General features: G+C 45.3%; 1 protein-coding gene across 2 annotated transcripts in view; it reads left to right on the top strand.

Annotated features, from left to right (window-relative positions):
• The first annotated feature begins 4,179 nt into the window (after window positions 1-4,179).
• The window catches only part of skila (SKI-like proto-oncogene a), a 35,526-nt gene continuing 23,747 nt past the window's right edge, over window positions 4,180-15,958 (top strand). The window contains exons 1-2 of one of the 2 annotated variants that reach the window (XM_041949119.1): window positions 4,180-4,202; window positions 5,631-6,915. In XM_041949119.1, the coding sequence (XP_041805053.1) occupies window positions 5,794-6,915 (1,122 nt within the window). In that variant the 5' untranslated portion in view covers window positions 4,180-4,202; window positions 5,631-5,793. The remainder of the gene's footprint in view (window positions 4,203-5,630; window positions 6,916-15,958) is intronic. The other variant, XM_041949118.1, reaches the window with a different exon arrangement.

The following is a 15,958-nucleotide window of genomic DNA, read 5'->3' as shown; positions in this document are numbered from 1 at the left end:
GTGCTTAGAGGTAGCCATGTTGTGTCAGTATGTTTTTTGTCAGTGTTATTATCATGCAGTAAAACTCAACGTTTCCGCTATCAGTTTCATTCATTCAGTTACTGCCGGCTGCTGACTCAGCGCCACAGCAAGCCCTGGTCTCATGTTACCCTCCAGTGAGACGACGTGGGCCAGTCAATGGAGACCATTCACATGTGTTTTGGCTTCGTCCTGAAATGTTCATGTGTTAGCATCAAACTTCTGGGCTATGGTGTGTAGTGTTGTACTCCGGTATTCTGACAGGGGATGTTGTGTTGAGAGAAGGAAACCGTGAATGAAATCTATCATTTGGTAGCCCTAACCCGAAGGATGAGAGCTCGGGAGGAACAATGTCGAGAGAAATGGACGATGTTTACCTGTCAGCGACAAGATAAGAGAGTGAACCGCTGAATATGTCACAGGAATAAATAGGTTTTGTGGAGACACTGCAATCCATATCTTTCCTCTTTTTCTGTATGTGTGTGTTTGTGTGTGTGTGTGTGTGTGATCTTTCTGGAATGGAAAAGCAATAAAAACATGAAGTGCGCCATTTTTTTTTCTTGGATTTGTTGGATTGGTGCAGTCCTACTCTCGTGCGACTTACCAGACATCTTTAATAGCCTGCAAATGCATTTATTGGTTCACATGTGCACTGATTCCCAGTTTTGAATCCTATCCTGGCTTTGATCTTATTCTGGGTATGATGTTTACATGGAACATGATGAAACTGCTTTTTCATATCCCTGTATATGTTTTAACAGTATCCAGGTTTCTGATCATCTGTGTGCAGTTGTGTTTTGATTTATCATCCTGTTCTGTACCAACAAGGAATGATCAGAAACCTGATAAGGTGATAAGGTGTCAATCTGATAACCTGATAAGTATCCTGGTTTCTATCAGGTGGCATTTCCAAATTTCTCCAAACTGCGATAAGACCTTGAAAATATGATGCTTGTTAGATATTTATGCAATTTTAGCTTGACGTGAAAATATTAATCAGCAAATTGATTAGTATTATTAAAACTGTGGTTTCAGATTTGCTGCTTTTTGTGTCTTTAATGACAGCAAACTCAATCATTTTGAAAAAAAGACATTTGAAGGTAATAATCAGCTGATCAATCCATAATGGCAATAATCAATAGTTGCAGCCTTATTAGAAAATAGTTAAAAATTAGCTCCACTTGAACCAACTGCATAGAATACTGTTTAATCATTAATGCAACAATAATACATGTACATATATATAGTATATCATTAGATATACTACTCACACCCACAGGGGCCATTTTCCTGCATTAAGCACTTTTACTTTTCACACATTAAGTACATTTTCCTGATAATACTTACATACTTTTACTTAAGATCTTCAAAGTGGGACATTACTTATAGTGGGGTAGTTTAACAGTGTGGTATTTGGACTTTAAATAAAGGATTTGAATACTCTCCAACAGTTCTGTGATTACATTGAATTTACATCATTTCATTACATCACTTTGTCTGCCTCCTGTTTACACAGAGTTGAATCATGAAGGCCAAATGATGACTAGCCTTTCAAATACATGACAAACCAAATTAGACACACACTCATCACAGAGCAGAAAATTGTGCTGAATTCCCGCCCTAAACCGCCTGACATCTCAGACTCCGTGGTGAAGGTGTGTGACCTCAGACCGGCACTTCAGCAAGCATCATTACCCCAAATTACAGATACATCTACTCAGCAGCTCGGGACATATTTCAATATCCCCCATTGATCCCAGACAGGATGTATGAAAACGACTGTGAGGCGTCTGCCCCCAGGGTCCACTTAGTAATAAGTCCAATAACAGTTAGACGGTCTCCAGGCTTATCAATGTGCTAGTCTGTTCCACTCTTTCTGTGGATCCCACCTCCCCCGTCGCCGTCCACACTCCCTCACCCCTCTGCTTTTTGCTTTAACTCCAATGAACAATCAGTGCTGGTCACAATATTGCAGATATGAGATTAATTTACTCCCCGCAGTACACAGAGTGATGTTATTACAGGAAAATCAATGTCCCTCTTGTTGTTCTCTAGGGCTGGACAGGGTGTACGCACATCTGCTCTCATAATACAACTGCTGACCTTGCTGTCAGAGACTGAGCCAGAGAGAGAGGCTGCGGCGAAACGGCCGACGGTGTTGTTTATCAAAGCTTTATCAAGCCTCCCTGCTCTCACAGACGTGTGACATCAGACTGTGGGTCAGTCAGCCAGTCGGAGTGTACTCCAGCGGAGAAAAACCACAGCACTGTGTAGACAGCGCATGATGACATTCATAGATTAAGATTTCAGCCAACACATGATAGTGTATGTGCAGATTCAAAAGTGAGAAGTTGCTATGGGAATTCAGCCTCCTTCAAATGAACATGTATGATCTGTAATTCATAAAAGTTAATTCCTGACCTCTTCATCCTCCGTTTTTATTAAATCCCACCATCACTAAAGAGACAATAGACCATCTGATTGACCTTTTGACCTTTTGCAGAGGATTGGTCCATGAAAAGAGGTCCAGTCTTTCCTCTTTTATCCTCTCATTTTCACAAATTTGATGAAATAGAGAGATGAAGCCACTGTTATGTCAGTTCATAGGAGCAAATGTCAACCCACCAATAATAAAACACAGGTAATTAAAACTCACCTACAACACAATTCAAGCCGAAAACAGCCAGGAACATGCATGTAGATTTCTAGGGATAGACTACCTAAAAATATATTAGATATTACAGGAAAATCAGGCTTAAAAACAAACGTCAAATCAAATTTCCTCATTAAACATGTCTTCTTTTTTGATTGAGATAAAAACAAATGTGCAGTGAAGGGCCACTACAGTGAGGACCCTTTTAAGGACCTCTATGGGACCCTAGTTTTGGCATCCATTGACTGCTGGCTGTTGACATCGATCTCCCCTCTTCTGCTCGCAGCTTGAAGAACTGCTGCTGCTGGAACAAATCCCTCTCAGGCGGCGCGAGGCAGGCAGGCAGGCAGACAAACAGACAGGCAGACAGGCAGACGGACAGACAGACACACGAGAGACACCCCCGCATAGTTTCCGTCAGCCGGGTGACGTCTCCGCCTCTCAGCCCGTGTGCAGTGTGACGTTGCGGGGCTGTAGTGGAACCTCTAGGTGCATCTTGTTGACGGTCCGCCAGGCTTTTCCAGTATCGAGAAGACCACGGGCGAGTGAGGACGACTGCGTTCAGGCAAGTGTTAAACGCGGTTTTTTGAAAGGGATGGGGTTTTTAAAGGGACGTTTTTCAGTAGTTTGTATGCTGACTTTGTTGATAGCGGAGCCCAGCGTGTGACGGTTAACGGCTGAGTTTGAATTCCTGAGTTCAGTCGCCAGCCGACGGAGGGGGAGACGAAGCTAACCCTGGTTTAGCCTGCTGTGTCGCTCTCCATCTGGGGTTAGCCTGCTGTAATGTTAGCGCTTTCGGTCCTCTCGCTCGTCGCGTAACCTACTGTGCTGGGTTAGCCTGCCCGATGTTGTAGTGGGTTATTCTTATTCGTCGCAAGGGACGCTGCTGTTTATCACTGCGTGTGCGCGGTGAGCCGAGTCAAGTCGGTCTTTTTTATTATTGCTCTCCATGTTGGGGCGAATCGGGTTAAGTTAGCCTGTCTGTGCTCTTGAGAGGTGTGTTAGCCTGCTCCATTCCACTGTGCTGGTTAAACTGCTTCATAGTCGACTGCACCAGGGTAACGTTAAGCTGGGGGTAGCTAAGCTAGCTAGCACCGTTAGTATTGGACCTTACACATTCCAAAGAAGGATAGCTAACGATAACTGTTATTTCTCAATTGATTTCCAGGCTAATGCGCACTTAGTCTGGAATTCACTTTCTGTTTGCGTACACGTCTGTTGTCAGGTCATCGTCGTAGTTACGATTTGAAAGAATGCATAATAATTAATGTTTGCTTCAAGCAGTTTGAGCGTTTGGGTAACGTTTTATCGGACAGGCACTCGAACGTTACCTGTGTGTTTGACATACGGGCAAGCCGCGGTTGTAAACCCCCGCCGTGCCCTCACCAAGTCCGTGTGTGCGTAACGCTCCACCGCGGTGCCTTCCCAGACCAGACTGTAGTGTAGACAGTGAATGTCATTATCAGCGCTGTCTGCATACCAGTGCCGTTGTGGCGAGCCAGGAGAGGAGGCGAGGTACAGTTTGCAGACGGTAGGGGAGGAGGGGGATAGCTGGGGATGGAGCAGAGCAGGAGCGCTATTATGCGCGGTGTCCTTGCAGCAGCAAAAAGGATACCGGACATGGGGGTGACATTAAGAAATATTTCCTAATGGCTATTAATGGCTGTGAGGTTGTTCGAGAAATACCGCCGCGATTTTATTTAGCGAAGCAATGCGCTCGTTGTGATTTCTGACAGAAATAAACCGATCTAGTTGCAGGTTTTAGCAGGCGAACCCGAGTCCCGAGCAGACGGGGGCAGAAACTGCCTCCCCGCAGACCCTCATCTGTTAGTGCTCGCTGGTTTGATTTTGCAGTATTTATTTTTTCCCCTTCCCATTCGGCCCACGGTGATATTTGCCATTAAAACGCCCACAAACATCAAACCGCTTCGGAATCAAGCTTGAGGTTTTCACCGATGCAGCATTTTTCACTCGATGGAAATAAAACGTTTAGATGCTGAAATTTGTCAAAGCATGCAAATCCATTCACTGTGGCCAATTAACCGAGTGTTTTTTTTTTTTGTTTTTTTTTGCCTTTCTGACAAGCCGAAATCCTCATTTAGTGTAGGTGTGTAAATAAAATGCGTTTCGCGACAGCATGAAAGCGCAAAGGATCCAGTAAATTTAGCATTTTCAAGACGAAGTGCACTCGATCTGCTGTCTCTTGGTGTCATACTGCAGCAGTAGCCATTATCATCTACATTGCGTTTTAATACCAGCTAAGTGCTGTTTTCTTATCACGGCCGACTCAGTAATTCCGCAGTAAAGTCTCAGAGTATAGGGGGGGAAACACCGCTTTCCACACTGCTGTATGTCAAGCTGTGAAAGGACTGAGAGAAGGGGGCGACCGCTGTTAACGCTTTTATCAATTGTTTTTCATGGAGTTGATGGGGTCAGCGTGGGGGGACGGGGAAGGCACAGTGTGGCTGCGAAGGGCACTTTCATTTGCTAATTGAAATGTTTTTGACCATTGCATTAGACTTGCATTAACAGTGTGATGGGAGAGGGGCAGGGTGGTGGGGGATTTCGCCAGGCTTGTTATGTCTGGTCAACTGGTTTCGCTTGTTGATATTCTCACGTTGTGCTGGAAAGTTTGTCATAAAACATCTGGTGAAAACCTTGATGCAAATTTCCCCTGGGGTTCAATTACAAGGGCTGAGAAACCCTCGTGTTTGTGTGAAGTATGGTAATGACCATTTGGTTTAGTGGTCCATGCAAACAGCCATTGACCTCTTCAGCCCCCAGCCGGGACAGCAGCCATAAAGCATTTAAACTTCTTATGGATGCTTCAAGCTCCACAGTAATTTTCAGTTTGTCTATTCCTCTACAGGAAATATATCGATTAGCTATAGATGAAGTGGCGCCGAATGATTTTTTTAATGCCTCCCTGTTATCTAAATTAATCTTTTTTCATCCTCAGGAAGCAGATCAGAACATAGAAAACTTCACTCACCATCATGCATGTGTTCAACTACCAGAAGATTTGCGTCATTTGAAACAACTTAAGGAGGGAAAAAAAAAAACTCAGAGGACTACAAGAATTCAGTCAGCAGACAGAAACAACAATAACCCAGTGCTTAGACATGGCCAGCACCCAGACCAGTTTGAAAACCCCTTTCAAAGACTTGACCTCATTCAAGGGCAACATGAAACGACTTTACAGAGAGCGACTGGAAGACGCTCCCATCAAGAAGCGAGTGATGGCGGAGATCAACCTGAAACGCCGCAACTTGGATTCCCTCCCCAAAAGTCCCAAGGTGAAGAGAGAGCAGATCGATGATCTGTGCCACGACTCTGACATGGATGTGGAGGGACGGGCTGAACTGCACGTGGTGGGCTCTGCTAAAGCCCTGGACCTGAGTCCTGGGCTCAAACACACACTGGCCCAGTTCACCCTCAGCAGCCAGAGCTCCCTCGGGGGCCCAGCTGCCTTCTCAGCCCGCACCGGCCACGAGCATTCCCCAGCCGGCATGCCCCCCCTGCCCTCCCCTCCTGTTCTGGGAGGGGGCCCTCTGCTGGTTCCCTGTGACAGCTCCACTGAACTCACCCACTCACTGTTGGAAGGAGAGTCTATCTCCTGCTTTGTCGTTGGGGGAGAGAAGCGGCTTTGCCTGCCCCAAGTGCTCAACTCTGTACTCCGCGACTTCTCACTGCAGCAGATCAACACTGTATGTGACGAGCTCTACGTCTACTGCTCACGCTGCGACGCTGAGCAGCTGCACATCCTTAAGGTGCTGGGCATTCTGCCGTTCAACGCACCTTCCTGTGGCCTCATTACACTGACAGATGCACAACGGTTGTGCAACGCTCTTCTGCGTCCTGGGGCGGCCTTGCCTACCGACCCCAGTGGTAAGCTGTCGACCCAGGGCCTGCTGAAAGAGAGCGAAGCCAGTTTCCAGGTGGAGCACCAGTGTCTGGGGAAGTGCCAGGGTCTCTTTGTGCCCCAGTTCTACACCCAGCCTGAGGCACCCTGCATCCAATGCGTTGAGTGCCAGTTGCTCTTTTCACCACAGAAGTTTGTCATGCATTCACACAAGTCACCTGATAAGAGGACCTGCCACTGGGGCTTTGACTCAGCCAAGTGGCCCTGCTACCTGCAGCTTGCCAGGAAGTACCAGGGCACGCCTGAGGAGCCAAAACTCAAGCAGCTCCTGAACGAGGTCAAAGAGAAGTTCCACTACAAGCTCAAGAGGTCGCTTGAAAAAGTAAGTGCACTTCTGAATAATACCTGTGTCTTTGCTTGTTTGTATGTGATAAAATGTCATTCATCATTCTGGACAGGAAGCCAATTAAAACAGTGTTTTATTCTGTTGGATGCTGTGCTTTTAAAGTGTCCTATACCAGCTGGCTAGTTGGTCCGTCCTCTCTATAACGGTCAGTCCCACATGCTGTGTGTTCAGCAGGTTTGACTAGACTACCTCACGGCTGGTGTTTTCTTAAACCAGCATTGACCTACTGTGTGTGAGAGAGGCCTGGGACAGGTGGTGACATCTGCCTGGCCAGGTCTGGTCAGACAAGTTTAGGCCAGCTGGCCACAACTGAAGGGGAAGTGCATCATTTGTTCCCTCAGGTCATGTGGAGGTCACTGGAAATGTCATTGAACAAAAGGCCAATATAGGAGGTTCAGGAAGATCCTCTTTAACTCCTGTGTTAAAACTACATGTCAGCAGTTAATTGTTAGACCCCTTATCTGACTGTAAAATAATTTTTTTTTTTTTGTTGGCCCAAAGTAACTGGAATTTGTCTTTTTGCACATTCCTACACAGTTTGAGAAAATAGAAAGGAAATCTTGTGCGAACCAAAACTAAAGACATTTTAGGCATGCTAGGAATTATAAGGCTTCTGTAGAAATCCTGTCAAGAGTTGCTCAACAACTTGGATTAAATAGAGTTGCTTCTTCAAGAAAATGTCAAGATGAAGTGTGCGCCACAGATCCAGGATTGGAACAAAGGGAACATAGGCATCATTAGTTGACCCCCTTACCTTCAGGCAAACCTAAAAAGTGAAAAGGCTTTATTGCATTACCAGTAGCTATCACTGAAAACCAGAATGCGACAGAGTCTTCCAAATTATTTTGCCAATTCTCTTTATCCTCGCTGTGTAAAAAAAAAAAAAAAAAAAATCATGCCAATGCAGTATCTAAGCCACAACGGCAACAAGCCTATTTGAAACGTCAGCATTCAGTTGGGAGAAAAGCTCTAGATTGTTTCCCTGCCATTGACTGGTTTATGTCTCATGACCTCCCTCTGACCACAGTGGACTGCCCTTTTTGTATTGTTTTGTGGGTAAAGGTGGGGTTGTGCTTTTGTGTGTTTGGTGTGGTTTGTTCACACTCAAATCCACCACTTTAGAGTGATTTTGGTGAAGTGTGAAAAAAAAACAACTGAAAAATCTTCCGCCTTCAACCAGCAAACATGTTTTGAACAGAAAGGAGCCCAACAACAGCCCTTGCTGGCAAGATTTATTTATTTAGTTTTACGGCAGGTTGAAGTGAGAGACTGCAGTGTGTATTTTTAGTGTGTGCAGGTGTGAGTATGTATATTTCTGAAACACAAGACACACATTTTGTATTGTTTGTGTACCTGAGACATAGAGATGCCTTGCTTTTTCTCTTTTTGATAAACTTGGTGTGTGAAAGTGCCGGAAATACCGTCTGCTGTCTCGTCTAGCATTCCCGACTGCATTCCTGTCTCACCTCTTCCCAACTGACCTCCTCCTCTTCCTCTGCCTTGGTTTAAGGTCTGCGTCTTAGAAGACATAGACATTCTTATTTTAATACCACAGAGGAAACATACATGCAGTGTCAGGCACACACAAACAGCAACGTACACAGACCACAGGCGCAGCACACACGTACAAAAACGTGTGTTCAAGGTGGATGATGTGTCCTACAGTCTTTTATGTGTTTGTCTCGATGTGTGAGACGTTGCCAACCTACATGAGTGTAATGAGCTGCTAACTGGAGGCTAGTATGACACATCTTCGTCTCTTTCTGTCTCACACTTTGCCAGGCTCTCTGAAGCGTCTGTCTCACCACAGTTTCAGGTGCTGTCTTCTCTCTGTGGGGTGATTTCTCGGTCTGCGTTTTTTTTTCTTCCTGTTTGTTGTTCTGTTGTTGTTTCTTTTTTCTTTTTAGCTTGCGGCTATTGTTTGGCGGTAGTGACTAGGTTTTCCTTGTTCTGTTGTTTATGAGAGTTTGGCTTGATCAGAAATGATGTTGAATTAATTGTGGAAGTGAAAACGGACAGAGACACACAGTCACAAATCGCCAAATTCCTGGAAAGACAGTTGCCTGTGAGTGTACAGGAAGCAGGTGATTTTGGCATGAAAAGAGGATGCCCCGGCCCCCCCTTTCAACTAAACGGATGTAAGGGTGTGCGAAAGGTCAGTGGCCAGAGAACAAGGTGACCTGGCAGTGTCCTGCTTCAGTCAGTCAGGACACAGAGGTTCCCGTCCATGTCCAGCCACTCTCTGTTTGCGTGTGTGTATTTGTGTAATAAAAATGTGTGTTTGACTGAACAGGAAGTGAGGCAGACGGACATGTCTCTCACCCAGAACATCCTCCAGACTCTCAGTGTCCAGCCGCCTCCACTGCACTGGCTGTGTGACTCATACTTTCCACATCCCAGTGGATGTTAGTGGAAGGCCAGCCAGGCAGCTTATAGTCACACATGCTTCTTAGAAAGATGGCTTGCCTTGGTGTGTTGGTCTAACCCCGACTGCAGACCCTTTTCCCAGCGGCCCTTATTTACACACAGTGTCAATGTGCACATTTACAAGCGGTTCATGGTTTTACCGGAGAGCTCTGGGACCTCTAAAAGAGAAGAGACACAAACAAGGGAGCCTTCTGGAAGTTTTTTTTCACCCCACCATCTCCAATGGCTACTAGTCCCATATCCTGTTAGGAGTGTTTGGTTTGAGAAGGTGCAGTTAAAAACTCCAGGACTCTCGCTCTCTATAAATGGCGCTTTGTGCCCGAAGGCACTGCTACCCTGTCTCCTGATCCCTGCTGTGTAAATACTTTGGTAGACAGACGCTACCAACAGACAGCAACAAGCTGAAGCTTTATCTCAAGAATTTCTTAAGTATCTTACAGACATTTAGTTCATTTTGCCTTCAGGGCTTGTAACGGACGCTTGTACTTTCCACTGAGACAAGATCATGTGTCGTCATTTTTATTGGGTGAGACAGGAAGTAACACAAACTCATATTGAAGATCTTTTTTTTTTTTTTTTTTTTTTTTGCTGTATGTTTAGATGGCATGTCATCAGACAGACTCAAGCAAAGCAGTGTATTACAAAACATATGAACTCCAAAATCCCCACCAGTACTTGCATTAGGTCAAGGTATATTTTAACATACAAAAATACACAAAGGTAATTCTTATGGTCTAAAATGGAGACACTTTAATACAAGTGTATGATTGTTCAGAGTCCTGAACTTTTTTATGTCTAAGGTAGAAAAAAATATGCAGTTTCAAAATAAGAAAAAACAGGATGACCTGACAGCGGTATTTCCCCACCCTAGTGAGCATAACCACATGGCAGAGTGCAGTGAACATAGCTGTGTGTTCCTTATTTGCCTCAGCCTTGTTTGTTGCGTTATGCTGGCCCAGAGTCAGAAGTGTCAGACTGAGAGAACAGCCTTCCTCTGTCTGTCTCCCTGGCCGGGCTGACACAGTGGCTGCGGCACAGACGGCAGACAGCTGCATCTCTCTGGCTTCCTCTATTTGCTATTTGGAAACCAGTGACTTCATTACCGCAGACCAGTGCAGCTGCACTCTCTGGCTGTCTCCGAGGCTGTCTGCTCTGTCTGTCTGTCATTCTCTTGGGCTGTATCTAATTGGATTTTGGCAGGCATGTTAATCGCTCACAGTGCTGCCTTTGCTATCTCTTCCTCCGTCCTCTACCTCTCCCTTTATCTTGACGTCCGTCTTCAACCTGACTTCTTCTCTTGGGTTCATGTCCTCACCCTTCGTGACTCATGGCCTTCGGTCTGCTCTTCACTCTACCATCCTTCACTCACCATCATTCCTGTCTTCACAGACAGTTCTGCTCTTGCACACATGTGTCTGTAAACAGCCAATACCCCCTGGGCCCCAATCAGTGGACAGTAACAAAATAAGCAGCCAAATGACCCGATAAGTCGATTGTTACGCAATAAGATAAGATTAATAAGCAATAAGACCAGTTGTGTGTATCTGCAAGGCGGATGAGAGGAAAGCCAGTGGCTATTGATCGGGTCTCCGGACTTGATGGATGTGGCGAGTTGTCGTTGTGACACGGACACTGACTAAAGGAGGAGAGAGACCAAAAAGGAGGCAGTGGAAACAGAAGAAGAGTGAAATGAGGAGGCTTGGTTATGGGGACCGCAGCTGGTGTTACATAAGTTCCTGTCTGTGTTCAGACATGTGCACCAGTCCCAAGTTAACCTCACCTCTGCCTCTGCTGTCGCCTGCTTTCATTTTTGTAACTCAGACAGGCTGCCAGACAGAAGTAGCATCAGGCAGACACAAAAAGGGTATCTGCGGTCAGAAAACATACTTCCCCAGGGGGAGGCTCTTCAGCAAATGTGGCTAGGGCGGAGAAGTGAAATAAAAAGTATGAAATGAAGAAAATGTGAGGGTAAGGCCAGGACAGGTGGGTCTGGATGTTGTCTCAGTCACAAACTGCTCTACACTTTGGTCGTGTTCCATGAAACAGGCTTTGTTCACAGCCACTAGCTTGTTAAAGGGGGCTTGGGCCCCAGCTCTTCTTTCCCCAAGTTGAAAATTAACCTCTCCAAGACCTGAGCTGAACCACAAATCTAGCCTGGAACAGCCCTCTTGGTTGGCCAATCACATGCCGTCTAGCTCGCATTTCCCCAGCTAACACACGCTCCTTTGCCCAACATCCCAGCCCAAGACACCCATATATATATTTCGATGTCTTTTTCTATGTCTATGCATTTTCATTTGCATCCAAACAACAATTATTTACTTAATAGACAGCAGCTTCTTTGAATGTTGGCCCAGAGTAAGTACGGTCTATCACGAGTGGGACTGTCTGTGTTGCCTGTGCATAACAGGCTGTGCCTTGGCCAGTGTTTGCTGCCTGTTGTAAAGGGCTAAATGGGGCCCCGCAAGGTAGGAGGGGCTGAGCCGAGGGGCCTCTGGTATGTCACCATCAGGTCAGTGCCAGTATCACAGCTCTGTAACAGCATTGCAGCTTACTGGAGGAACGCCAAAGTCATTACTTCTCAGTCTACTTCGTAAATAGATAAGAATCTTCTCAGGTTTTTAGTTTCAGAACCAACATTTGATAATGGTCACATGCCTCAGCCACAGTTCAATTGACCTCTTGGATTTGTTGTATGCCAGCCCACTGCTTATCCTGTGCACTACAACCTCACATTTAATAATGTACCACTGGTTGGCTGGTGGCAATTTCCCACCCCAACAGCAGCTTATATTTTTGACTGTTTCCTTGGCTCTGACTCTTTTCCCACCGCACCACCAGAAAAAGATAATACGCTGCTGTGGGACTGATCTGAACTAGCCACAGCAGCAGGCAGCAGAGATAGGTCAGTTCAGATACAGTGGAACCTCTGCCACGTCTGCCAACAGTCTCATAGACTAAACAAACTGGCTGAACCCCTCCCAGCCAAATGTCCTGCAGGTTTTAAAAGAGTCCTGGACCGACAGCCTGTTTGCATGTTCACTGTGCTCTGACTCTCCCCCCTGAGGGTGTCAAACCAAATTGTTGCTTCCAACAAAAATCAGAGCAAGAACAAGTAAAAGAGAGGGGAATATAATGGGCTACGAGTTCAAACAAGACTGTAAGAAGAGAAAGTTGCTTGGATCGTAACAAGTCTGACTGCTTGCCTAGGTTGTTTTGAATTAGACTGAAATAATGAGGAGTCTTGGTATTAATTAATCGATGTGTTGATGAGAAGCTTAACTGTCCACTGTCTGGTCTCCCTGGGAGACAGTCAGACGAGCGGGATGTGTGAGTTTGTTGGGGGAAGGGAGTCGGACGCAAGGGAGGTATACTGTAAAAGGGATGTGGGAGACTGCCAGCCGGTGCGTGTTTTATGCAACCAGAGAGAGCGCGTTTGCATTTGAAAGACTCTTCTGTGCCCCCTTCCCAATGGGAACGGTGATTAATGAAGATATAAATGGAGAGACCCAGGGACGGCACTTTCCATAGGAGCACCATATACACAGCAGAAACACATACACTCCGTATAGGCACTTAGACTCCGTCGCTCATATTTTGTCCCGCAGCCACAGTCTCCCAGACAGGGAGATAAACACAGGATATCAAAGGCGTGCCATGAGTCCCGCTGGGCTGCCGAACGCCACATCCACAACACATTAAACCCAGCCACTACAGTGATCAATTATGCATGTTGCAAACACAGAGAAATCAGGGGAAAATAGTCAGCCTGTACGATTAAAGGAATCCCCATATGTCCACTTTGCCAGTAATTTATTTCTATGTTTGGTAATGACTTGTCATTTCCATATGGAGGCGAGTCTGCTTGCACTGTCTGTTTAAGGTGCTTTAAGGTGCTGTTTTTCATGTTTTCATCGCTCTGCCAGTCGATGCATAGACATTAAATACGTACACTCAGTTGCTAGTTTATTAGGAGAATTTGTGTTCATGTAAAACAAGATAATATTTTCATGTGAGGAGTGAGAGCAGGGAACTGTTCTGCTTGGAAAAGTCATTGGTCTAAAGAGATTTACAAAGCATTGCTGAGCAAAGCAATGCCGACTTGTGAACTGAATTGCTAGAATTTGGAGCTGAACTTCATTATCTAAAGAAGCTATGAGCAGAAATGTGTGGGTAAAAATACTAGAAAGCTAAACTTGTTTCTTCTATTGTAATACATTGTTGAAAAAAGCTTTTTTTTAAGTTGAAATGGTAGAAATATGGTAAATGGAAGTATAAATTCTCTTAAAGAACAAGTTTAACATTTGTTTGGTTTCCGTAGCTTAAAGTATGCAGACATGGTCTCAAATTAATGACTTATTTTGACATTCCAGCCTTGCCCAGTATGAGCGCCTGTTTCCTAGTTGGAAACATGGTCATGGTCATGTCGGTGAAATTACCACACCACTGTCCTAAGACCTTGCTGAAGATGCAGATGTGTAATTTGTGTGGATGACGTGCTTTTGCCCAAGACCGTGAGAGATAAAATATCGTGACGGATCAAGAGCCCTTGTGATTCTGTGATAATTTCTGTAAGAAGTGAAAGCTGTGGATGATACAAGGGATAAAGTACAAAAAATTAGAAAAAAGTGGAGGAGCAGAATGGGTTCAATGGGTAACACCACAGGTCAGTTGTGATATCTGAGGAAAACCGACAACCACCAGCCTTTCTTCAGAATACCTGTCACTGTTTGTTTCCCTTCCACTGCTTCTATACCCTGTAAATCCTTATCTCACCAGGGGCCTGACTGATGTTGCTCAGGGCAAGGCTATTAAGTTGGCAACTGCGAAACAGACTGCATTCATGAAGGTGAAACAAGTGACATTTTGTGATTTGCTCAGGCTCCCATCTCTTCCCGCCTCTGCCTTGCCAAATGCTGATGTGTTTATCCCACCTGCAGTGATGCTGCTCACGGGAATCATCTGTCTCCCTGATATTGCTTAGGGCAGACACACACATGCAAACATACAGTCTTCTTTGCCTCATATATCTTAGGGGTCTGTACCAGCTAATCAAGCTCTGTAAATAGAAGATGTTTTCCTGTGGGTCCTCACAGTCTCACTGCACCTCTTTACAGCATAAACTAAGAAGTCGACAATCCTTGAGGTCGTTGACGTCCAGATGCAATTAATTACCTAATAGATTTCTTGAAACCTATATTATGTATTTTTACTTGAGCATACTTCAGCTATGGAAAGCTCATTAAGAGTTGCATGTGCTGAGACTCCTTAACTGCACTTCAGCATCCTTGCTTGCAAGCTTATAGTCAAGTCCTCCGTAACTGTCCCCAAGCAACGGCGTGGTGTGTGCGACTCTTGTTGAGCATGTGGCTCTCGTTCTCATTCTTCGCGTGTCCGGCTCTTTCTCTGGCCTTGCTGTTGCTCGTTTTAAAACAGCCTTGCTGCTGGGGTGACTTGGCCCGCATGGAGCCTTACTGCCCTTGACTTTATCCTTTGAAGAGCGGAGCATTGGCTTGTGGTTTACAGTCTGGCTACAATTTAACCAGTTCCTATGACAAGTGCAGTTTGTTATGCCAGACATTTTCTTTGTCATCACTCTCAAAATTCACTGGCTGAGACACATCCTGATCCCAGATGAGGCCATATGTACAGTAGTTCTTTGGAAGACTGACTCATGTCGAAGAAAGAAATCTAGCCTCCAGCCAAATGATGGCAAGTTTTGGCGAGGTTGCCTTTCCTGTCAGCTGCTTTGGCAGACAACCAAGCAGCCTTCTTTTCTATTCTGTGAAGCAATGTGCCTCATATGGCAATCAAAGTTTCAGTTTAAATTTAAAATCCCAAAGTCAAACTTTTTGCCCCTGTTTCATCAGTGAATGACTGAAAGCCAGACTGTGATTTGATGCTGACGTGAGCTTTGAATGTATTCATGTGATGACATGTCTTAAGAGAGATGACACACACACACACACACACACACACACACACACACACACACACACACACACACAAATACAATGAATAGCACAGGGTATTGTGCAGATGACACAGTCTGCAGTCCATGATTAAAGGAAGTCAAAGGGTCAAACACAGCCAGAAACACAGCCAGACACACAAAACACAAACACCATCAGCCACTTCCTCCCGTCACCACGCCAACCCTATCCTGCAGCGTGAGTCACGGTGCTCCATCAGTGCTGCAGTCTGCTCTCCACTCATCAGCGTCACTGTGGAGCCAGGACAAAGATTTATCACCGTCCTGGTCTCGCACAGTCTGTTTGATCTACACCCAGGTGTGTTCACTTAGAGCCCTGACTCAACCGTAATGACATTTACCAAAACCCTGCCACGCTTTTCTTGGACTGCTGTCAAGCCTGCCTCAGACTGACTGTTTTAATGAAGAAAGTCTGGTGAGCAAGTGTGTCAACTGTGAGTTCACCTGTCATAGGTTTTGGAGCATTAATATCAGCACGGGCAGGTTGAAAATGAATTCAACCTTCCTGTACTGACCAAATCCTGGCAGATTTTTGTGTGGAGGTTTTGAAGTTCTTTTAATAATTTAGATTTCGCCAGAATAAAAGTAAAGGTGTCAAGT

The sequence above is a fragment of the Chelmon rostratus genome, chromosome 12, assembly GCF_017976325.1.
Source record: "Chelmon rostratus isolate fCheRos1 chromosome 12, fCheRos1.pri, whole genome shotgun sequence".
Lineage (NCBI taxonomy): Eukaryota > Metazoa > Chordata > Actinopteri > Chaetodontiformes > Chaetodontidae > Chelmon > Chelmon rostratus.
This window is presented reverse-complemented; position numbering and strand designations above follow the sequence as displayed.